This window comes from Lingula anatina, chromosome 5 (assembly GCF_051362555.1).
Source record: "Lingula anatina isolate TDL-2025a chromosome 5, LinAna3.0, whole genome shotgun sequence".
Lineage (NCBI taxonomy): Eukaryota > Metazoa > Brachiopoda > Lingulata > Lingulida > Lingulidae > Lingula > Lingula anatina.
In genome coordinates this window covers 8100632-8124359 of record NC_141771.1, presented here as the reverse complement: position 1 = coordinate 8124359, position 23728 = coordinate 8100632, and the positions used below count along the sequence as shown (strand labels likewise).

General features: G+C 38.5%; 4 protein-coding genes across 5 annotated transcripts; 1 reads left to right on the top strand and 3 right to left on the bottom strand.

Moving 5' to 3' along the window:
* Positions 1-695: 695 nt before the first annotated feature.
* Positions 696-7870, bottom strand: LOC106164610 (uncharacterized). Of its 2 annotated transcripts, XM_013542576.2 has the most exons (9): positions 6167-7870; positions 4880-5539; positions 4296-4517; positions 3882-3953; positions 3313-3555; positions 2947-3091; positions 2531-2613; positions 2079-2195; positions 696-1720 (listed from the first exon to the last, which is right to left on the bottom strand). In XM_013542576.2, the coding sequence occupies exons 1-9, from the start codon at positions 6240-6242 to the stop codon at positions 885-887; spliced, it is 2454 nt and encodes an 817-aa protein (XP_013398030.2). In that variant the 5' UTR covers positions 6243-7870; the 3' UTR covers positions 696-884. The 2 variants fall into 2 exon arrangements, with proteins under 2 accessions (XP_013398030.2, XP_086870110.1); XM_087013984.1 differs by lacking the exon at positions 6167-7870 and having other exon boundaries at positions 699-1720; positions 4880-5791.
* A 3-nt stretch (positions 7871-7873) lies between these two features.
* LOC106164615 (uncharacterized) lies at positions 7874-11609 on the bottom strand. The gene is made up of 2 exons (XM_087013985.1): positions 11434-11609; positions 7874-10576 (listed from the first exon to the last, which is right to left on the bottom strand). The coding sequence occupies exon 2, from the start codon at positions 10470-10472 to the stop codon at positions 9774-9776; it is 699 nt and encodes a 232-aa protein (XP_086870111.1). The 5' UTR covers positions 10473-10576; positions 11434-11609; the 3' UTR covers positions 7874-9773.
* A 5002-nt stretch (positions 11610-16611) lies between these two features.
* Positions 16612-19332, top strand: LOC106164629 (uncharacterized). Its single transcript, XM_013542596.2, has 3 exons — positions 16612-17006; positions 17324-17753; positions 17978-19332. Exons 1-3 carry the CDS (start codon positions 16902-16904, stop codon positions 18289-18291), a joined length of 849 nt encoding a protein of 282 aa, XP_013398050.2. The 5' UTR covers positions 16612-16901; the 3' UTR covers positions 18292-19332.
* A 124-nt stretch (positions 19333-19456) lies between these two features.
* LOC106164613 (pancreas transcription factor 1 subunit alpha) lies at positions 19457-23192 on the bottom strand. Its single transcript, XM_013542579.2, has 3 exons — positions 21954-23192; positions 21100-21239; positions 19457-20440 (listed from the first exon to the last, which is right to left on the bottom strand). The coding sequence occupies exons 1-3, from the start codon at positions 22301-22303 to the stop codon at positions 20157-20159; spliced, it is 774 nt and encodes a 257-aa protein (XP_013398033.2). The 5' UTR covers positions 22304-23192; the 3' UTR covers positions 19457-20156.
* Between the last annotated feature and the right edge of the window lie 536 nt (positions 23193-23728).

Genomic DNA, 23728 nt, shown 5'->3' with positions numbered 1-23728 from the left:
CATAGGGTTTGATATTAACGAAGCTCAAGGTACATTCCAAACCCGCAAAAAGATGCCTTTCTCCTAAAGTTGGTGAAAGCAAGTGGGTGCGATACAAACAGATGCCAATTGACATGTGTATTCTGTATGTAAAGTAGGCTATACAGAGAGAGTGTAGTGTCCAAACACGTCATAAATATTGTAGAAATGGTGCTTTCTAGAACAATACATAAAAATAAATAGAGTACATATACATGTACTTGTAGCATAAAACTTCAGAGCACGAGCTGTACATTAGGCCTAGGTTATTTGGTGTGAAATTAAAAAGATCGTGTTTTTCAGAAAAAAAACCGACACTATCAAATTTTTAAGGATTTTTAAACTGGCATCTCATAAACTGTGACACTTTAATACTTCGGTTTTGTGAACATATCGGTATATGGAGCAAAAGTTCGGTTGATTTCATTGGATTTTGACTTCGAATACTTGTTTCAATTTTCAGGAGAACAACTATAAAACAACAATCTTACGTTTAAACCATACTGAAATTTCTTTAAGAGCCTTTATGAAGCAGACAAAATAGAATCACTTTTTGGTGCAATCTACATGGTCTCACTTTCAATGATACACAATGCCAACAGTGTTACTGGGTATCTCGCTCCAGCAAACAATTAAATAATCGATATATTATAACTACTTTAGATACATAATGTCCCATGTTTATTCTTTTACTTTCTTTTGATATAACAGAACGAACATTAGTCAGAGTCACTCTAACAAGGGGTGCTAAGCAGCCTGTATAAGTCCCAGGTCTTTTAATGTATTATTCCGAACAATCCCCGCGTTTCAGCTTCACCTCAAAGTCCAGCCAGGTACATCACCGATCAAAAGCCATGACGATTTCACTACATCGGAGATACTCTACGCGTGTACCTTTCAGAGTCCGCGAAGTCATTGGCATAAGCCAAAGCACCACCAAGCTTTTTCTCCTCAGGTCCATCAAAGGGCCTGGCCTCGTTCTGGTGCACGGAAGGATGGTCGCCATTGACATGAGGCCGCGGGATCTTCAAGCTCCGTGATCGCTCTGAATGGTGTTGTTGGACGTGAAGTTCATCGACGCTCAGGCTCAGGGGCCGTCCCATGAAGTCATGGCGTCCAACGTAGCGGTGTTCGCTGGGGTCGAACGGCTCGGAGACGGGATAGTCCACAGAGGGCGGGGAATGGGGGTGGCCATCGTAAAGAGATGTTTCGGCGTAGTGGCTCGAACGCATGTGGCCCGCGGCGTAACGCATTCGTTCCCCTGTGTAGTTTGCGTAAGGGTTTTCGCTAGCTCGCCGTCCGGGGACGCTCCTTGTCGTACCGTAGTAAGGGTTTTGTTGAACCAGTCCGTAGTCCGACCTCTGCGTTATGTCAGACTTATGGCGCTCGATTCTACGAACGCCGCCCTCGTCGCTTCGCTTTGTCACGGAGCCTGGCGGTGAAATCGCCTTCCAAAAGGCGTAGGTTTTGGCGGTCTGAAGGGTGTAATCTTTCATCCACGTCGACGGATCGGTTGGATTGGTAACCGAGGACTTGCTTTTCTTTTTCTTTTTTTGCTGGCGGCGGCGATGGCAGAAAAAGACCACAACGACGCCAATCGCGATCAGAAACACGGCAAGACAGCCCAGCAAAATAATGATGGTGGTCTCCGTCATTTCTAGTGAACCTGCTTTCTTGGGTTCATTGGCCGTTTCACCTTTCTCTGCAATGTTTGTATGTTAATTTTATTAAGAGTCCGTATCCTTTACTTTCTTATCGACTATATCCACTTGTTTGAAACATAACTTAAGTTTTTCTTTTACTTTGAATTACTGTGAATCATTATGATTGATCATGCCTTTTATTGCGTAGCTAACTTTCACCCCTTAAATTCTAAAAAGCGTTCCTTCATGCGATTGCTCTGATGTCTGTTAGTTTCCATTGAATAAGGACTTCCGTGGCAGTGCGTGCTTAAAACTGCCATTTAGACAGTCTTTATCTCTCTACAATTTACAGTAGTTTCTTTTTTCATCAAAACTGAATCTTGCTAAGACTCCAATGGGGAAACTGCTCTTACTTACCGTTCGTATCTATATTAAAAATGTCCCACAAATTTTCGATTGTTGTTGTGGTCATTCCTGGTACAATTGTGGTGGTGGTAGTTGTCGTCGTCGTGACGGCAAGGTCTGGATCTTTGTCTGAAATCAATTAATAATAAACTGACAATTAAAAAGGAGAAATTTGCAAGTTACATGTACTCTAAACGGACTCCCAGTCAATATAGGCAATCGAAAGCAAGGATCCAGGAATATAATATAATATTTTTAATGTACATTTGAATGTGGTATCAAAAAAGCCATCGTTCCACTACTACCATAACCAAAAGTTTTATTAAGAAGGGCTGACCTAAAGGAGTTACTCAGCGTGTTTATGTCAGATATAAGTTAAAATCCAGGCTATTTGAGTGAAGGAGGCAAAAAATTATTACATTTACTTTTGGGACACTCAGTGCGTTTAAGAAGACCATCCTCACCTAAACAGATGCCTTTCTTGGCATGGCTGCAACACGAGTCCACGGTGCGGGCGGTGCGATTGTAGTCCAGTTCTTTGTGGATCCTGAAAAAGGTGGATGAAATGGACTTTACTGTGAGTTGCCACACTGGCCTTCTTTCCAAAATAAAGTTACCTGCATGGACCGTAATACAGATTGACATATTTCATAGATTATGACACAACTGTGGATAAGGCATGTACTGGTATCACAGTTATGATAACAAAATAAATAAATAAATAAATAAATAATCTTCTTGAGGAGTTAGTATGAACTGTATGGAGGTAAAAAACAACAATTACCATACAATATGTACTAAAACATTGTATTGCGCATTGATAATAAAATGCACGGCTGGGTTCACAATTACTGTGAATATGCCTTCTGTATGCCCCTACCTGCATGTCGAGTCTGTGTAGTTGTAGGTGAAGGCAGCACATTCGCCAATCTTAATGCACTCTTCCCTGCAGCTGAACTCCGTCTGATTGGCCACGAGATCGCCGCCCGGGTGGGTTATGTCTAGATGGGTCTGGAAACAGGCGGCTGAAATTGGAATATTCAGGAAATAAGCGGAGAGATGAAAAATGTGTATGTTAGCCATAGTTTTTATTAATCAATTAATTAGTTAAAAATAAATGTATTATTTTTAAGTGGAATCAAACTTTCTGCAAAACTTTAATACTTTTATTTCTCATCCGATTATATTTTCTAAAAAAATTCTCGAAAGAAAATGATTGGCGTGGCACTTTTCATTCTGTACGTACATTCGCATTCTTCAACCTTCTTATAGTGAGTGCAGCATGGGTTGGTCGTGTGAATGTATGGGTCCGTTCTACTGTGAAGAAAGCACACATTTTGAAAAGAGTCAAAGTCACTTGCCGCGCAAGCGCTCTTTCTCATACATTCCGCCTTGCATTGCGCAGCCGTGAACGTTCCAATCTGCTTGAGTCCGTTTAACTGGGAGCTGCCGAAGTAAGTTCGCATGGCTTGTACCCGTCTTGTACATGCTGCAAATAAAATGGGGCAGATTGAATTAATTGGCTGAATTAATGTTGGACATAACGCCAGACGCTCATGTAACAGAATCAAGCAGAAAAAAAAACATACAAACGCTCACATATTAACTAGATCAATTTAGAACTTTGCTAGAGACGAAACTCTAGAAAAAATTTGAAAATGTTGTCAAAGCAGTAGGGTGCAATACCATTTTATTTATCTGAAGACCTGTAATACATACCTTTTGTTTTTAGGAAATGCATGTAATTTTGCCCAGTTAGAAAATTTGTGAAATAAATGATGTATTACGTTTCTGCCACCGAAAAATAGCTCTTACTTTTAGGTAACTGTGTCGTTGATACTCCCTTTTCGCTCTTAAATCTTTCACGAATATCTTCTGGCAGATCCACTGAATAAAAATACAGAGAGAATAAATCGGAGAAGTGTAGTTAAGTGATAGACAAACTAACCCTATGTGAAATAGAAACACGTTTATGCTTACCGGTACTGTTCTTTTTTTTTAATATAGAGAACACTTTTATAAAGTATCATGTACTGATATATGTAAAATGAACATTTAATACATATTTTATAAGATTTTATCAATGTGCGTTTGACATTTAGGAAATAATTAGTAATTAGATGATAATATTGCAGCAGTGAAATAAAAATAGGTTGAAATACATTAAGATTAGGGGCTCTACTTCAAACAATAAATGATAAAAGGGACGAATTGCTGAGAAGAACCCACGTTTGCACTTCGTCTTCTTGAAATGCTGACAGCACTTGTCCCTCGTGTGACTAGTTTCAGACGACCAGAGGTGGAGCATGCACTCTTTGGTCTCCCTGTTGAAATCCATCGCCTTACAGTCGGCCTGCAGCAGGCACACGGCCTGACACTCCATCTTGGACAGACTTTTCACCTGGTAGCCGCCATTTTGTTTGGCGTCATAGTACTGCTGTAGGCAGTCAACTTAAATGAACACATACAGTTTATTTTATTACTTTATGCAACACAATAGCCTTATTTCTAATATAGGTTTGATCTGGTTAAATTTGTACTTTAATCAAGGCAGAACCAGGGCAGGGCAAAGAATTAAGTCACGTGCCTCTCCCTAAGGTTTTGTATAAAGCCCTTTTTAGTTTATCGAGTAAAAAGAACCAAAAACAAGCCATTCCCATCCCTGGCCTTACACCTAGGCCTACATGTACATGCATCTTTCACATTAAAAAATAGTCCGCTGTTTTATATTTTGCATATTTATCTCTGAGTAATTAAGTAATGTGTTTTCTGAAAACATCTTAAAATAATATTTTGAAGGCAGTGCTACGTACTTTGTTCGCTATCTTCTGTGGTATCAGTTGGGACTACTTTTGTCGTAGTAAATACATCAGCGTCCTTTGGTTTGCTCTTGCCTCTCTCACTATGCAGAGGAGTACGGATGGCAGGTGTCGTCTGTTTTGATATCATATTTGAAGCAGTTTCCATTCTGTCGATGTCGTCCGTTTCTTCTGTCGTTGTCATTTTAGCGACTGAAACATCCGTGGTGGGTTTAATTGTGTTCAAATAAAAAGTTGTAGGAGATGTAAAAGGGATTTCTGTGACCGATGTTTCATTTTGTCCGAACATTTTTTCATATTCATCTGATCTAGACGTGTCGGGATTTTTCGTAAAGGCTGTTCCGTTTGGAGCAGTCCGCATTTCGGTAACATCTCCGCTATTGTTTACCCCGGAAGTCACTTTACTATCACTTCCTTCCTGTTGAGACAGACAGGGGACTTTCCGGAAGTGATAACAACACGTGTCATTCTTCACATCCTCTGCGTTTCTAAGCGCGTTGTACTTTTCACATGTTTGAGTTACCCTGTGATAGCTCACTGCTGCACAGTTGACGTCTCTGAGACAGAAGTCTTGGCATTCTTCCAAAGATCCGTGGGTCCCGATCACTGGGACCCCGCCCTCTTGTTTTGCATAATTGCGCCTCTCCAGACATACTGAAAAGTGCACAATAATATCATTTTGACCCGATGAAGTGGATTCTATTTGAAGTTGAAAAATAATAGTTCCATGCTGTGTGAATTTCATTGGAAAAAATGGTGCGTTTGTAATGCTTTTCATTACCAGATTACCTATTTTAACAGACTTAACTTTTTTTCATGACACATGAATATGCACCTTTCTTGCACACCAGGCAGGTAAGTCTTTTTTCTATCATACTAAACAAAATTTATTTGGATACATATTCAAATTTGACAGATGGCAGGGAATACACACTTGTTCATTCCCTGCTATTTTTTTTATTCAAAAAGAAATTGACCGGGCTAAATTCTGAGTTAACTAAATGAATTATGAAGACGACGTTTAATAGGTGATCGCTTAATTGGCCATTGATAACCTTTGCATAAACACAACAATGAAGATTTATGTTGTGTAAAAAAAAAGCTCTAAAAGATTAATTTAACCCTTCACAGCTAAAACAAACGATGGCTCTCCGTAACGATTGGCGACCGCCTCTATGAGCGTATCGCTTCCATACAACAGGGGTAGCGTGAAACGAGTTTTTGATTTTTCAGTAAATTTTTTCTTCATAGGTAATGATTTTAAAAATTCAACAACCTTACCTTGTGGATCCGAGGCCAATACAGTTGCTATACAAGAAATAAGAACCCAGATAAACATCCCGCACACTGGCTGCATCAAATTCCAAGAACTCCCTTCACAGCCACAGTAATTTCACCGCCATATGTGAGAGAGAAAGGTAAAAAATTGAGAGCGGCACCCGACTCTTTAGAACGATAAAACTGCCACGCTGTAGGCGCTACTGTACCGGTAGTGTGTGATAGCAGTGTCTCCCCCCAGGCCATCGAGCTATATTAACTATACACACACACACACACATTTCAACATTTCAGAAATTCAGCAGATTACCGTTTTTTCCTTGCAACCCACATAACCATATCGTGCGCACATATGAAGAAAAGAGCACATGCTCACAAACACACACACACACAAAGAAAGAAAAAATTATAAAAGCATTATACAATAACAAATAAAAAATACGATTGCACCGGTAATATCAATGTGCTTAACTTATCTCGCTTGCTTGGATAAAAATGCCATGGTTGAAATACAGTGTGCCGAACTTGACGATTGTTGCCAAGAAAAAGGGTGATATAGCGCACTGGTCGGGTGTCTTTGGACACTTTCTAAACACAAGTTCATGTGGCCCACAGCATTCTGAATGAAAAAGGTGCTATAATAACATAGTAAGATAAAGTAAAGCCTAGATGACATTTGAAATGCGATGCTTGTAATACTCTTTACTTACAGCGTCTGAGCGGAGTCGTACGGATTGAAAGCCATGTAATGTTAGCATGCGCGGCGTAGCAAGTACCTCCTTGCGATTAAAAGAAAATCGTACGGACAATTTCATCGCACGGCGCCCGTGTAAATGTAATCTAGGCTTAACATGTACGCAGTAGCGTGATTTATCTTTCTAACTACTATGCAGCGTAACTGTGCACTATGTTTCATTTTAACTGCCACAGAACTATACAGTGAGTTCTACATTTGACACCCCCACATTGTACTTCATTATGAAAACGCGTCGAGGCGTTTAGAATGCCAAATAAAGTCGCTTATTAGAACATCGATCTTTTTATTGAAATCGGAAAGGCTAAACTGATCTTTAGAAAGATTTGTGCTAGAGAATATCTTTTTCATTGACACATTTCTGTTAGGAAAATGGCTGTTCATTCAAGTCGCTCGCAAATGACACCCTGAAAACCTACCCTCTATCATGGCCGCAGATTAATTACGTGCTCTTCTCTCCAGCGCTCACAGTAGAGCAGTAGAGAATCGTGTCATGAACGAGCCAGAGACAAATCTGTGAACATGTAGTGACCCTGGAAGAGGGTACAGAAAACCAACGTTTTGTATTGAAGATCTGTGCGTGTGATTTGGTACAAAAATCACTTTCAATCATTCTTATGCTGACAGTTGTAATTTTATTGATTTATATGTATTTTTTTACTATAATAATATAGGAAGCTTATATTCATGTTAGTTTATATCATACATAAATACACTCACAGAACAAAAGACAACGGAAATGGAGTCATCATAAAATACATCTATACTCTGCCCGAGGCAATGAAACCGTTACTCTCAGCAGACATTAACAGAGGTCACAAAAAGGGACCACTTCCTCTGGTGCCTCTGGGCCTGAGCAGTATTAATACGGTGAGATTCAATATAAAATTTGATGATTGCACTGTCTATTTGTATTTGTTGATGAACCGAAATGTTTATTATTATTATTATTATTATTATTATTATTATTATTATTAGTCAATTGTCGGTTTTATGTTGTGAATGGTGAAACTGATCTAAATTAAAAAATGCATTTAAAGTGGATCGAACAATAGAAAAACATAATGCGGGTGTCCATTTGATTGTTCAGGTTCAGTAATTACCGAAAAAATTATATGTACAAGTAGTTCGACAGCCTATCTCTCTCTCTCTTTTTCTCTCTTTCTCTCTCTCTCTCTGTCCTAGTGCAATTACTTCCCAGTGCACAAAACCTGGCTGTGGATTTTGTTCTCAGCAAACACAATTTGGCATATCTATGCAATCATCACTACCGGCTGGGCTTGCACCTTAAATACAACAGGCCTTTTGCAGTTAGACGTCTGGATGTCGACTCCTTTTTTTTCTGAAGAGCTTACTCTCCAGAAAACAAAAGAATGCTGGAGGGCAAGCTCTTCAGTAAAAAAAAAAGACATCTAGTGATCTAGCTGCAAAGGCTCACTTGTGACTACTAAATAGAGACTCAGCTATTCATGGCTTTCAAAGGTTATTAATTTCGATTTTGTCTGTGACTTATGTACCGAGTCGAGACATGATTTCTCCACGTAATACTAGTGGAAAACAAAGAAATGCATTAACTCACTTTATATCATAAAAAGAAAAAATAAAAGTTGAATGATTACGTGTATTAAGAGATGCAAATAATTTGAATAAATAAATAAATACTAAAATCTACGCTTAAATCTACCTTTGTATACAGATTAATACTGACATGGTAACATCTGCATAATACTGTATAAACACATTGCTGTGTCTTGTTTAAATTCTTAAGAATAGTTTATAATAAATATGGTTAAATATAACGATAAATACACTAATTTTGGCACTCGATGAAGTTACATTTGAAACCGAGACAGACATTCTGATAAAACTATGCAACAATAAAAACCAGTACACTACAATAACATGATTTTGGTTAGACTGAAACAAATATGTGACTAGTCATATATTAAGTTGACAGAGCAAAACAACCTCGGTGATATTTCTACTTTAAAAAAACTCTTCCTAGCGAATTCAAAACGAAGTATCTGCCAGCATTTATACTTAATAATTTTCTAAATTAAACAATAAATAATTAACAATCTAATGATATACCAAGCTCTTAATGCCGTTTAAAATATTAATATCTACCAGCATGAATATGATAGATATAGACAGCTGTTAGCAACATTACGGCGAAATGTTGACATAATTTTATATCAGTTAAACACAGTGACGATTTGAAATGTGCTTTTCCCTCTGCAACCATAAGTCGACTTTGAGGCCAGTTTTTCCGCTGTTGCTGCCATCGATAACATGCAAAAACAGCACCATTTCCATTTCTACCGTTTCTGAATTATCTATCGCGCCACCTGATAATGATACAATAAGTGTTCATACTTACTACACTGTACCTTTACTGCTGCCTGGTGTGTAATTAACAAAGCTGTTGAATCTTCTATCACATCCAGCAATGCTGCGACAACCATCGCTACCACAACCATCATTGTTACAGTTTCTTCTGGTACAGCTACTGCAACTTCAATTGACGCCAGACCTACCGCAACAATAACTACTACTTCTACTACTTCTACTTATTTTTCATTTTAATCTGCCAGCTGTTGAAATAACCAGAGCAATAATTTACAACATACACCTCTGAGACAAACATACCAATCACTTTTGGTGATTATATGATAAAATTATGGCTGGATGTAGAAATAATAATAATAATAATAATAATAATAATAATAATAATAACACAGCACTCCCCCTGCGTAGGTTAGCTTGGTAAATAAACTATACCAGTGTATTTGATTAGCATTAAAAATTAAACTCTAAATGAATTAATTAAAAAAAAAATTCACGTGGCATTTAAATTCACCCGTGATGTTCAATCATGCAGTCCCCGAACTGTTCATTCAGTAAATAGTCTGGCGTACTGAGAACTTCTTGCATAAATGTGATATACTCAACAGTCAATTTAAGGGTCTGTATTCGAGACATTTTGTTCTCGTAGGGGAAGCTAGGCACGTGAAGGCGAAGCTGATCGAAGGCAGAGTTAAGGTGAACCATTCGCCGTCTTTCACGCATGTTGGCTTGAAGTCTTTGCGGGCGAGTAATGCGCCTCTTCCGCTTGCTACTTCCTCCGCAAGATTGTTGGTTCAGCCACTCCACGACACTATCATAATTCTTCGATCCGTCCCCCGAAATCTCCCCCGGGGTGGGATACGTGTCTGCACTGGGGAGGTTAGAAGCCTCTTCGCCAACCTTTGAAGATAACGCAGGTGGTTCTTCTGATGACTGAAAGTCCAGTAGCTGAAACGATCTCTCGGGAGAATGAACTCCGTCGCCTCTCGAGCAGGGGCTCAGGGAGTTGCTACTTGGAGAGTACACGAAGCGTCCGAATTCTTGCAAAGAGGCCTGAGTCTGAGCGCACGCGGAGTCGCTGAAATCTGACCAATACGTGGCGCTGCAATCGTAACTATCAAGAAGAGCGCTTAAACTGTCTTTGGCGCCAAAATCTTCCAAACTGAAATGGCCTTGACCTTGAGGACGAATGTCGTTATTAGACAACATACTGTTTGGTTCTCACTGTGGTCACACTAGGAGAGTGGTTAACTCAGTGTTAACCCTGTAAATCGCGATCGGTTTGGTATTTGCTGACTTTTGTGTACAAAAATCTGTAAAGAAAATATTTATCCGTCTTAAAAATATGTGCTTATACCTTTAAAACTGAATCAAGTTTAGATACAACAATGCTATTGGGCAATAAGGCTTAGTTGCTAAAGTCATTGCTTACTGTAAAACGTGTCGTATTTATCGAATATAAATTGTTTTAGGATTGTTTATATAAAATATTAGTGCATATTATGAAACAGCCAGCGTTCGCTCCATACAGCACGTTTTATATATTTAATTATTCAGAGGAAACGTCACTTTGTGATATAACTTATTATCTTCTTTGTAATAAGTTGTCATTGAGAGGAAATGTTGGATTGAATGATTTATAATAAATACAGGTACATTCTTAACAAGACATGATAGCCAGCAATTTGCATTAATTCACAAATACAGTCAAATCTGCTAGCAATGCAAATATAAAAAAAATCATCACAGCTATTATGGTTCAACACACAAAAAATTTTCATGTTCACCACAAACTGCTAAAAGCTTAAAGTCAAGGTGCATTTTACCGATCAATCTTTATAGGACAGGCAAAAAAGAAATGCCAGCATTAAAATTTAAGTTACACACTATCTTTCCCATTGTGAGCTAAGTGGTTTAATTTTGGTTTATAAATACTCTTCTTTAGAGGTTTTGAATCAATGAAGTCACCCCTTCGCATTTACCCTCTACAGTTCCCCATAAATACATCCGCAACTCTACGTTATTCGTGTTGGCATGTTCTTCATTGTCATCCCAAGCAAATCGTTTATCGAGCTTGGTTTTTCTACTGTCTTTTTTTCCTACCACAGTATTGGTATACTTTTGAAATGTCATAATCAATGTTCCATTTACCCATACTAATTTTACTTACCGGTAATAAACGTCGTGTTTTCTTGGACGGGAAGCACAACTGTTTAACTTCTGATGAATACGCCGTGCTAACAGGTATACTTTGTAGAGCTTCGCCGGCTCACGGATCACTCCTCGTGTCCACGCGATGCACTCATTTCATTAAACGCTCTGTATCTTCTAAAATTACGTCTTATCTCTGAGCCTTAATCAAGTCAACTGCGCTTTATATACCGTGTGTCATGGTTCATTACGCCGTGTCACCTTCGGTGCCCTAATCGTTCAACCCCGTTAACTTGTTGCACGCGCTAGGCCCATTAAAATGTCACGGGCCACGAGCAGCTGTCCCGGTGACAGACAGGTAACGGCTTCTTTACGGTCAACTTTAAGCGGTCATTATGTGGGGCTTGGAGCTGGAGGCGAGTTGGGGTGTTAAAGAAAGACCTTAAAAAAATTGCTACATGGTGAACCTCCGGTCATAAATGTGACGATTAAAAATGGACAAGATCGGGTGATCAGTCTTGGCATTTCGGTAATGCGCCTTGACTTTTGCTGGACAAGGCGCTGACCCCCTAAACCAATATTTCTATATTCTGATGAATGGTGATCCGCAAGAGCGTACAGACATATTCTGATTTCGTTATGGGGAAACTCAGTTTCTTAGCACCGGGTTTTTGCAATGTGATATTGCTTAAGTCTAGAAATACGACCATGCCAGCCAGTTTTTGTTCAATAAAACCAACTGCATTCCACTCCACATCCAACTGCAGCCGAAATAAAAAGAGATCTTAAAATGACGATAGATCAAATATATTATCCAATTTTTTTATTTTAAAAATTTAGACTTTTTAAAATAACCATGGAAAAGGCGTTTGAATTAGAAAAAAACTTTCGAATCGGGTATCGCTCAGGAAGTAACTGTACTTTCCATTACAGTGGCCACACCTCCGTCGCGTGCTCTACCTGTCAATCATTTTGTACCACCTCTTTCCTCCTCCGCCATGTGGAGACCTAGATCACACTTGTTAACAACCGTGTTTCTCTGAAGCATAAAAGTCTGTACATTAAAAATGATTAAATTCCGCACGTGTTCGAAATTACTTTAAATGAAGCGCCCTGGGCGATGACAGCTTTCCCGTTGATGTACTTGAATTTTCAAGATATCTGTTGTGATTCCCTATAGTATTAATGTATGGACATGGCGATTCGATTGAAGAAACATTTTTCTTGCAGACGGGTTTGAAAAAAATCTTTAATTTCACAACTCGAAACCTTCATTCCAAACACACATTGAATAATCTGGTGGGGATTTTTTTTAGATACTGATCATTTCAAGTCATTGTGCGGAAATTATTTTATAATGCTTTCCTACTGTAGATTCTCTATTTATTCATTTATTTATTTATTATTATTATTATTATTTTTTTTTTTTGAATGAAGTTTACTTAATCATTCATCATGATTCTTAGGCATTTCTATGATTTTCGCAAAACTGAGATCGAAATGATAAATATCCGATGTTCTTATGGCGTTCTTATGATGATTTCATTCCTATGATGATCATCATTCCTTTTAGAAAAAGGTCTAAACAGTTATTTTTGCCAATAATTGAGTGCACTGTATTGTTTTGACTTAGAAATACCATAGGTAGCTGATGTATGACAGACAGAAAACAAAAGGAAGGGAACGTTTATCTATCAATTTTATTAAAGAATCGATCGTCTGACAAACGCTTGGAAAGTTTATTGAGGAAGTGCGTTCCACTTGATTTGAACGCATCACCTGGAATGTCGTTTTTAATTAGTGGTAGTAATCACTTAACGGCATCATCATCTGTTACCGCGTCTCTTTCTCACCTGGCACGAAAGGGGCGTGCATCTTCCACCGCTCTTTTGTTTTAATGCAAATATCTTTTAATCGCTTAGCTTAACATCTCAAAAAACATAAATTTTTGCAAAAATGGTCGGGTGTCAACCGAGGAATTGAACGGTACAGTGTCACTACATCGGACGAATTTATCAGAAGGAAAATAATAAACCATGCATATTTTGCGTTTTTTAGAAAGTTAATGATTCGGGTGTGACAGCGCGTGGTGTTTACAAAGTATAATTTGAAGCAATTAAGACAGATGAAACGACATTAAGCAATTCTGATAATTGTAAAATTTCTTTTTGATATTTCCCTGAAGTATATTGGTAAAAGTTCGCCTTGCTTACAATGGATCTAAGGTCAGAATGAGGAAGATTCATTTAGCATTTAAACAGTCCAAATCATCATCGTATGTTGCTGGGCTGTTCACGCTGTTTAGCCTTTGCCTTTTTATAGACTTTGGTGTGTGCCTTTCCGAATTCGCTCGTAGCAAAACGCCTGAAACAGCATTTTTCAAATACTTGTAAAAATGCACTGATATACTTTTGTGAGGCAAATAATTGAAAACCGCAGAATCCAGAATAACAACCTGTAAAGCAAGGTGAAATTTGTGAGAAGACGTCTTCAAAGGGGTCAGAAGAGGAGAAAAAAAACGTAACCAAGAAACGGTGCTATTTTAAGCATGTCTTTTGGCCATGGTGAAAATATTTACAATCCTTATCCTGGAAGTTACGCGACGGACCAGTATGGAGTGGGACATTACAGCAATTGGGGCAACCAGTTATACGGAAATGAGTACAATAACCAAACTTTTTCTGGGCAAGAACATAACAGTTACAGTATGAATATAACCTACCCCGATACCACTACAAATGCCATTTTGCAATGGGGATTCGACTCTGGCACAACCAACACAATGCCTGTCTCAACTAACACAGCCGTTACAGAAGAAGTACCAACAACAGCGGGGCAAATCCCGTATAATTCTGCAATCACGCACACGGACTTTAGCCCGCAATTTCAACTCGGGGGGCAGAATTTGAAGCCACCAACGACACGCCGAAAGAGAAAAATCAACAAAATTCAAAGAGTGGCCGCAAACATGCGCGAGAGGCGGCGCATGACCCATTTAAACGCCGCCTTTGAAGAGCTAAAGGAAGCAGTGCCCACCCTCCCCCACGAGAAAAAACTATCACGGATACAAACACTGAAACTGGCCATGTATTACATTGAGTTTATGACGAGAACTTTACACGGGACGCCTTATCCGCCCTTTCCTACGACACGGTTGACAGAGAGTGGACTGCAAGGTGCTTCTACAACTAATTCGGAATCCTTCGATGGGTATAAAGAGTGGGAGGAAAATATAGACGACGAGCAACTTTAGTTTTTTCTTCATCAAAGAAAGAGCTACATGTAGCTCCCGCAGCACAAAAGGCATGTTTAATTCACACGGGGCATTCCTTCTTTCAAGTCTAAAAGTTGTCCGGCAGTATTTCGGTAAGAGCTCGCCTGCATTACAGATTATGGATTGGAAGTCACTTATTATGGCATTGTTGCATGAAATTGAATGCATGTCTGCATTTACTACTGGTAAATCTGTCACAGCGACTATAGAGCCACTCATTTGCTATTATTTTACACTGGATTACTATAATGCATTCTAACTACATCCGATACGAGTTGGCAAATGAGTTGGTAAAGGATAGGCATATACAGAGTATATCGTCTATAACATGTATTAACAATACTTGCATCTATTGTGAGTTTTTTTCTTAATTTAATCTACCTCTCTCTCTATGCTTATAAACTTTGCTTATAACTCAAGGAACTTGGGCGCGATTACAAAATTAGTTAAATTTCTTGGTGTTCCTGACATTGGTATCTTTAAGTTCAAAAGTACTGCTGTAGAACAGTTTCATTAGCTATGTTATTGTAATAGACTTGTGAAGATTCTTTTGTCTATAGCTACTTATATTTGTCTGATCTTACCATCCAATAACTTATCTGCTTGCAGTCAGACTTCATCAGGGAATGAGGTTGTGACAGGTGTGACAACCCATCACTCCCTCTGGTGTGCTATTTGGTCAGATCACCCTCCCCCCTTGCCTGCCCCTCCCTTAGGAGTGGGAGGTAGAGGTTGGGTAGATCACGAAGAGGACACCTGTCACAACCTCATTCCCTGATTAAGTCTGACTGCAAGCAGATGAAATATTGGATGGCAAGATCAGACAAATAGAAGTAGCTATAGACAAAAAATCTTCACAAGTCTAAAAGTACTTCTGATTTAAGAGTGATTCCCAAAAGTTTTATATTACCGAGACCAAATAATCATTCAATTGCTTGTAAGTATGTCCTTTAAACACATTTTTGAAGATATTGGTTTGGAGCTGCGCAGGCAGGTTCATAGTGATTTGGTACGGAATAGAAGTGTAAGAGAGCATGCTACAGTCCCGTAGCCAGCAATTTCAAAAAGCGGTGTTCTTTTTCCAAAAAAGTGGACCTTTTAAAACATATATCAAATATTATACCCAGAATGGACCTTTTCCCGATAAAAAGGGGGATTCTTTCGAAACCCATACCCCCCCCCCCCCCCCCCAATCTCTTGGCTACGGGCCTGTGCTATTAACGGCAACTGGCAAAGCATTCAGTCATTATAAGTCCAAGTGTGAAATGAGAAATAGCAGACTATTATAGAACTTTTTGTGTGGCACAGTAGCTGTTCCGCACGTGCTGCCGATGGATTTATTCCCCGCGCACGTGTTCAACATAAGCCCGACGCGATAGTTCTTTGGAAATGCGAAAGGAATCCGAATTTTTATAATGTTTTTTACGTATGTGACTACAACAGACTGTGTATCTGTGTCAGGGTCGCAATAAAAAAGAATCGGTACTCGTAACTGGTTATTATTTTTGTGCTTTAAATTCCTGTATCAAATATTGTGTTAAATATCCGTCAATATTATGTACATTGTTATTCCCCAGTATACAAAGCTAGAGTAAAATATAGTCCATATGGCTGTGAATTCAAATCACCTAGAAACCGAATGGGCTGTAAATTGTATAATTTGAAGTAAGGCTATTTCATATGTTTGTTCATATGCAATTTCAATCTGACCACTTTCTTGAAAGTTTCCTGTTTTAACTGAAATTGTCCCATATGTTAAAAGAGAGTTGCAATCTTTTCCCGCTCAGCTGACTTCTCTTGATATTATTTTAACGAGTTTAGCTGCATCAGTATAAAATACAACAGTGCCACACATTAACTTTCTCCCTGACTTGCACAATAAATCTCGTTAAATGAGTCATAATTGTAACAAAATATGTTCCCTTAAAAACCATTCACTTCAAGCAACAGTTTTAAAACGCCGCAAGCGCAAAATTACCCTGTGAGCGAAAGATTTCGGAAAGATTTTTAAGGACAAGTGAACGTCAAACTTTGGCCTCCTTCTTGGTAAAGGATTGAAACGGCTTGTCTGAAACGAGCACTTTGTAACAGTTTGGTTTCTCTTCGTGATCTGTGGACAAGCATCCACCCAGCAGTCGATTTTCATTTTATACATCTACTTAATATGGCTGATTCCTTGCTGAGTTAGACTTAAATAGCGTTTAATAGAAGAAATGGTCATGATGTCAGGGACTATGGGTCGAACTAGTGTCTTGATAACAATCACGGCAGTGCTTTCAGTGTGCACTCTTTCTTGGACACGTATTAACAGTCAAGAGGTGAGTGAAAAGTTTCTTCATTTATTGGTTGGTCAGTGTTTGAGAAATGTATAGGGTTCCTTATACGATCCATGCAATACGTATATGAACCAAAGTTAAATGGTTTTCGTATCATGATCAAGTGGAACTGAGACAGTTTGAAGGCATCTTAAAATAGAGTAAACCACATCAAAGTATATTGTCAATTTTGTATATACAGAATGTATTTATTAATTCATTTGTATTGTTGAAGTACGGATTTTACTCATATTAAGCAAAATACAATTTTACCGAATTAGGGGACCATTTCTTATCAATTCATACCGGTGTGTTTTCAGATTGATAATCTCACCACTCAGTGCAAAAACTATCAAGATTTGACTCCAATGCTGATTCATCTGCAAGCCATCTCGCAGCTTCTGTCCGCCCAAAACATGCAACTGAACGCTCAAAACGGATTACTTCGTCTCCTGCAGCAGCAGCTTTCTTCACACAGCTCCACCACGGAACACATATCCCAGAATTCCAACGCCGATATGGCGGCAATTCAAAAGCACGTGCTCTTAGTAGAAGAGAGACTAGGAATAACTTTGAAGCAAATGAATGCAGATATGATGATGTCCTTTGAGATACTTGAAGAAAAACTCAATAAAACTTTATCTTTGAATATCAACAAGAATAAAAACATCATCAAACCCATAGGAACTACAGAGTACCATACTTCCTTAAAGGAGGGCCAAGAATCCTGTGTTAGTGTGTGTACCAAAAGTAAGTATTCAGTGGAAAAAGTGAAAATACAACATGACAGGCCTAAGCATCTTTATCTTTTTTTTATTTTTTTCATTAAATATATATATAACACTTTATTTTTGTCTTTGGTGACAGACGTTATGGGTCTGTATAGAATGAATACTGGCTGAAGTTCATTACACTATATTTTTGCACCATGCCTTGTAATTGACCTCTAACGTGCTTTATTTTTTGTCCATTAGCTCCAGTTTTCCATGTCGAATCAGAACATGGACAATACAAGCTGACGTTCGCCAAAGCGCAAGCGCAGTGTGAGCTCTTAGGCGCGACTATAGCGACACCTATCCAACTGCAGGCGGCTCATGATGACGGTCTGGACGTGTGTAGATGGGGCTGGGTGTCAGACGGGACGCTGCGCATGCCTATACGTTATCCGCGCCCGGGGTGCGCCGATGAGGAGTCAAGGGCCGTTGTCGTGGCAGACGCCAGAAATGCTACCTCGGTAGTGCCACTGAATGGTTTGGCGGACGTCTTTTGTTTCAGACTTCAGATATAATAACTGTTTCCCATTCTCTCATTCTTATGTTTCAATATACTGTAAGAGGATATGACAGTTCTACTTACGCGCTCAGTTGGGGGTTTTATATTCAAGCCGTATGCTGTGGAAACAATTCGACCAAAACCATCCCTAATATTTTGTGTTTACCAGTGGGACATCTACTCCATTTGTTTTGAAAAGGCCTATTTCAGTTGTAGTCACATACATGTACACTGATAGCAATACATGTAGGCCTACAGTGCATTTAACATCAAGTCTAATGCGCAGTCAAATTTAGATTTATCTACAGAACTGGGACAAATTAGCTCGTGGCAATATTGCTATATCATTAAGCACACTTTCGTTCAGTCATATAGGCTATCTGGAAATTGTCTGCAATTAAGTCTCTGTTCAAAGCTCCTTTTTAAGCACAAGACACCTACAGCTGTTTTTGAATAAAACCCAAATGCGATAGAGGTGCCGTGTGTTTCTTTTTCTCCGTCTTCTCTGTGCTGACATTTAACACTTGGCTGAACGTAAGCCTATTCTATGGAGCATGTTTTGATAGCGTTTTAGATACTTTTCCAGAAATATTTGACTTTAACTTCGCCATGTTTCATTATTTCCTTAATAAGTCTGGATTTTTAAAAACATTTTCTTCAGTTGGCTATTTGAAAAGCATTTGTACGAGTGTCAATTTGCTCATATGCTGTACCTCATTCGTCAAAAGGAAAACGGCTTAAAATTCTCGAAGATAAGAGACATAGGAAGGTCTAGAAAGCTCACTTACAATCTTATTTATATGCTTTATTATCCGATAAGTAAAAATATGTTGGCAACGACTCAAAATTGCAATAGGTTTAATCTTTGTCATTACCCATATGCATAATCAATATTTCATTTAATAAAGCACTCTGTTTTCCAGAACAGGTCATGCTAAGTGATTTTCCTGTGCAAAGCACCATCTGTTCACTTTTCTTGACAAAATCTTCAAATTAATCTCAGCAAGTATTTCCATGTACTGGTAACTGTATGTTATGAAATAAACACAATCATGGGGTTTTCCTCTGAGTTTCTATCACTGAGAAAGAAAAATGGCCATAATCGTCTGTTGTTGACTTGGAAATAAACCCCGATAGATAACAAAAAGGACAAAGTTATTAAATACAGGTATTTATTAATTATGTAGCTTACGAGTTGTTCTAATTGTCCTATACGCATAAACAGTATTTTACGGCCCTTTTATCCTTAACAATAAGATATGTAGAATTATCATAAATTTGTTGATACAAGTATAATATTATTCTAATTCATTATAACTGGTAGAACAGTACTTCAAACAGAAAATACGAACAAGAGATAAATAATAATTAAGATTGTCTTGAATAATGGTACTGCAGGCCCGTAGCCAGCAATTTCAAAAGGGGGGGGGGGTTCTTTTTCTGAAAAAGTGGACCTTTTCCCAGAAACACTTCATGTACTTAGATCAAATTTTAACCAAAGTGGACCTTTTCCCAGCAAAAGGGGCGGTTTTTTCGAACCCCCCGAACCCCCTGGCTACGGGCCTGTACTGTTTAATAACTTGGATTGAGCAACTGTATTTTGTTTGGATTTCGTGGAAGGATTGTCGCACGCTTGAGGCAGTAATGGTTCCTTTATAACGGTAAGGAGGAGCAGCGTTTGGCGCTTCAGTAGAGATATGCATTTGTCTTTCTTCCAAATTTCTCCTTGATTATGTTGACCAAGAGCTGCTGCCCATTTAATTTGATTTCGTTGATAGAATCTGATCTCTACCATTTATTTTTAGTCAAAATGAATAAAAAATAAGATTGTCGAGAGGCTATATCCCGTAGTTTTTTTTTCAAATATATATAATCAGATAATTATAAAGGGCCTCCGTCTAAGGAATCCTCTAAAAACGAATCACTAGATGTCGCTGCGGGGCTGACGCACTCATAAGGTTGCCAGACAACAGGTTTATGACCCTGCTCCTGTTCCTTCTGTTGGAGAAGAGTGTGTATGTCTTGACCCGATAATAACTCGGTCATGAATGAAATGTACAAGATAGCCAATCGGAGCGTCTGTATCCTTGACAGTCGTTTCTCGTGGGGGAAGCTGGGAACTCTGCGCCGCAGACGATCAAATGCTGTGTTCAGATTTATCATTCCTAGGGTGAAGATGAGAGAATTAAGGGAAATTTTCATTACACATGCACTGGAAAAAATTATTTACTGTCCTACCTTCTCTGACTTACAACTTTGTCACTGTGCTTTGTATAATGTTCTTTTCCACAAGCAAAGCGTTAAAGGATTATATATACACAAAATTCTCAATGAACGTTTTATTATTATTATCATTAACGGTAACTAAAATGATATATCGTTGAAACAACACAAATAGCTAACTCTGTATAATCAATTCATGGGGATACAGATATCTAGGACACTTAATATCTTCAATATATATAGCATAAAATTATTGCTTGTATAAATAGACATGCAATGGTAACGTTTCATAAACAGTGCCACCATATATCATGTATAAATAAAGAGGCAGTGAATATAAACCTTGACTAAAAATCAGATCGCGTCAAAAAGGCTCAGCTACATCTAGGCGTTTGTCTTTGAGACTGAATTTCAATCTATATTATAAATCAATTTGTGTTGGATTCAACACTGTAGGAGATGGAAAACCGAAGAAATGTGGGATGCGTAGTGTCAAATAAGTCTCTTTCTCTCACGCACACAAGCACACAAAACTACACACACACACACACACTCACACACACACACACTCACACACACACACTCACGCATTTCTTCTTACTTCGTCTTTCCCTAATGTTCGCCGCTAAGCGTTGTGCGGGTGTCGTCTTCCGTTTCCTTTTAATAGCCTGTGTCGAGAGACCGCCGTTCAGTGCCCCGGGAATTTGTGTGAGACCAAAGTCACCTGGTCGTCCTAGGGCCCTGGTTACAAGTAATAATAATAATAATAATAATAATAATAATAAATAAATAAATAAAAACAAATCATTTTTATGGAGCATTGCGTGCCCAATTAGCAACCTTTATTTTGTATCACCTTTATTTTGTGTCACTTGATGAAGGCAACATTGTTACCACACCAAATCAGTTTTCCATTTTAAAATCGTTTCGCCATACAGATCACCAGTTTTGATTTTCCTTGAATAAGGATTTCTCCGCCAAAACAACAGTGACCTGATTTTTTCAATAGGAAAAATGCAAATCACCTATATTTATGCAAATGGAAATATATCACATAACAGCAAAGGCTACACTATCCCAAATTTATTAGCAGTCTAAATTAGCAAAGGCTACCCCAAATTTATTAGCAGTCTAAATTAACTAAGTTTCCGTCTTCATGGTTATCGTTTAATACTATTTCGTTATTTTTCAATCAATCCCGTTTTAAAAAGACACTTGTCAGTAGATTTAAGATAAAAAAAGTGTTGATATATAAAATAATAGATTGAAAGTACTTTTAAGGCAAACAGTGCTTTATTCATGAAGAATTTCATATCTTTACATAGAAAACAAAAAGGAATTAGTACATCTTGGTGTTTAAATGATAGGGAATTTCAAAAAAAAAAAAAAATTAGAATTTAGCTATACGATAGTCAAACGCTCACTGTGTGCGTTAAACTGTATAATTCAACTTACCATGAGAACATGCTGCCGTCAGACTTGCCGTCCCATATCATTGGCGTAGACGGCGTAACGTTAACGTTAATATTCTGCCACGGCGGTGAGGCGTACCCCTCCGTTCCCAGCGTCAGTGGCGTCTTCCCGTAGGCTGTCTCTGGCCCTGGCGTCGACATGAGGCGCGGTGGTGGTCTAGCGTGGTAGTCGTAGGTAGGAGCGTAGTTTGAAGACCGTGCGTAGTCAGGTGTCGTTACATTGCTTATATAGGAGTTCGTATTCACATAATACGGGTTTGTCGTTTGCGTGGAGAAGTATTCTGAGAAAGCGCTGCTTCCTGTATAATTCGAGCGGGCAGCGAGTGGATCCATATCGAAATATTGCACGTTAAATACTGGTTGTTAAATTTTTATTTCTTCTCGCTTAATTATTTAAGAAAGTTTACTGCGCAAATTCGTGCTTGCGCGAGAAAGATACGGGTGCTTAAAGACTTCTACATTCAGCGATACTCCAGTTAATCCATAAGATTTCTAGGTGCTTTTTAAACATAAGGGATATTTACTTTTAAGGTCGTGATGTGGGAGACCCCTAACCAATTCTTTGAAATGAACAAAAGGTATTATTAATGCTGTAGAGTAAACCGATCTGATAAACGCACGATTTCGGCAAATGAGGAAAATGACCCCTCTGTCGACTAGGATGCCATATTTTTTCCTGATTTCGTAAATGTGAAATATCTTCGCCTATATATTATTTTCAGCTTATAATGAGCACGTGATATCAGATGCAATTCTCACCATCCAATGACGACATCACCGGGTGCGTTTATTTTCTTTGCATTTTCCTTTCGATTGAAATTGTTTTTTTTTTCTTTGTTATGAACTTCACTAGTTGCTATCACAATGGTTCGTATTATTAGTGTGCGCTGTATTGTGACATAAAATTATGTCGACAAAAGGCAATAAACAATAAAGGCCGAAAGCATAGCAGGCAGTGTTCGTAAGATGCGGGTAGCACTCACACGCTGGCCAGCGGCGTCCCTTACCCAATTACAAGTCACCGCTGCGGTTGAGAAGTGTCAATTGCCTGGAATTGTTCCTGACTCCAATCTCGCTCTTCTTTTAATGTTAATGTTTACACAGGGCAAAGGCTGGTGCAGACTTGTGGTTTTTCCTCACGCAAACGTATAGAAAGAAGAATCATTGTTTGGAGTTAACTTGAACGTATAATTCAAATCACTGCCGATCAAGTTAAGATTTCGGGAAAAAAAGTCATCTAATTTTGTGATAAAAATGTGTAGAGGCCTATAGGAGTTTTCCTTTGTTGTGCGATGTCTTCTTACAGCAAGAAAATAATTCTCTCGGGGTATACGCCCATTGAGTGGAATCAAGGAGAAATTTCCTGCTGGTGCAAGGGTTTCCTTATATTTCGTCTCCCGTTTTCTTCAATACATTTTTCATTGTTCAAGTGTATCCTGCGTTTAGCGGGATAAACTGGAAAAATAGTGTTTGTCTGAGGCGAAACAGTCAGTCTTTTTCTTCTGCTTTATTTAATTAAATCTTATGTACATGCTGACAAAATTGTTTCGAAATACTCCCACCTTTTTATACTTTAATCGTAGAGCATCAGCGTGAAGAACGGGATAAGGAATGACCTGAAAAAATATATTTCAGATTATCTTAGCTCTTTGCTGATTTTCAGTCGTTCGTGATGACAATAAAATAATTCCTATGGTTAAGTTCTTCGGCTTCCTTCCACCGATCCTCTTTGTGTATTCTTTGTTTCGTACTTCTGCG

Excerpts from the sequence above, each read along its gene's own strand:
- LOC106164610 (XM_087013984.1), bottom strand. The coding sequence starts at position 5,663 with ATGAAAAGCATTACAAACGCACCATTTTTTCCAATGAAATTCACACAG. Across the intron at positions 3,954-4,295 it reads CAAGAAGACGAAGTGCAAAC|TGGATCTGCCAGAAGATATT; the intron begins GTGGGTTCTTCT and ends ATTTTTATTCAG. Across the intron at positions 1,721-2,078 it reads TTTTAATATAGATACGAACG|AGAAAGGTGAAACGGCCAAT; the intron begins GTAAGTAAGAGC and ends CAAACATTGCAG.
- LOC106164615 (XM_087013985.1), bottom strand. The coding sequence starts at position 10,472 with ATGTTGTCTAATAACGACATTCGTCCTCAAGGTCAAGGCCATTTCAGT.
- LOC106164629 (XM_013542596.2), top strand. The coding sequence starts at position 16,902 with ATGGTCATGATGTCAGGGACTATGGGTCGAACTAGTGTCTTGATAACA. Across the intron at positions 17,007-17,323 it reads CACGTATTAACAGTCAAGAG|ATTGATAATCTCACCACTCA; the intron begins GTGAGTGAAAAG and ends GTGTGTTTTCAG. Across the intron at positions 17,754-17,977 it reads TGTTAGTGTGTGTACCAAAA|CTCCAGTTTTCCATGTCGAA; the intron begins GTAAGTATTCAG and ends TTTGTCCATTAG.
- LOC106164613 (XM_013542579.2), bottom strand. The coding sequence starts at position 22,303 with ATGGATCCACTCGCTGCCCGCTCGAATTATACAGGAAGCAGCGCTTTC. Across the intron at positions 21,240-21,953 it reads GACGGCAGCATGTTCTCATG|GGCCCTAGGACGACCAGGTG; the intron begins GTAAGTTGAATT and ends ACTTGTAACCAG. Across the intron at positions 20,441-21,099 it reads GAACATTAGGGAAAGACGAA|GAATGATAAATCTGAACACA; the intron begins GTAAGAAGAAAT and ends TCTTCACCCTAG.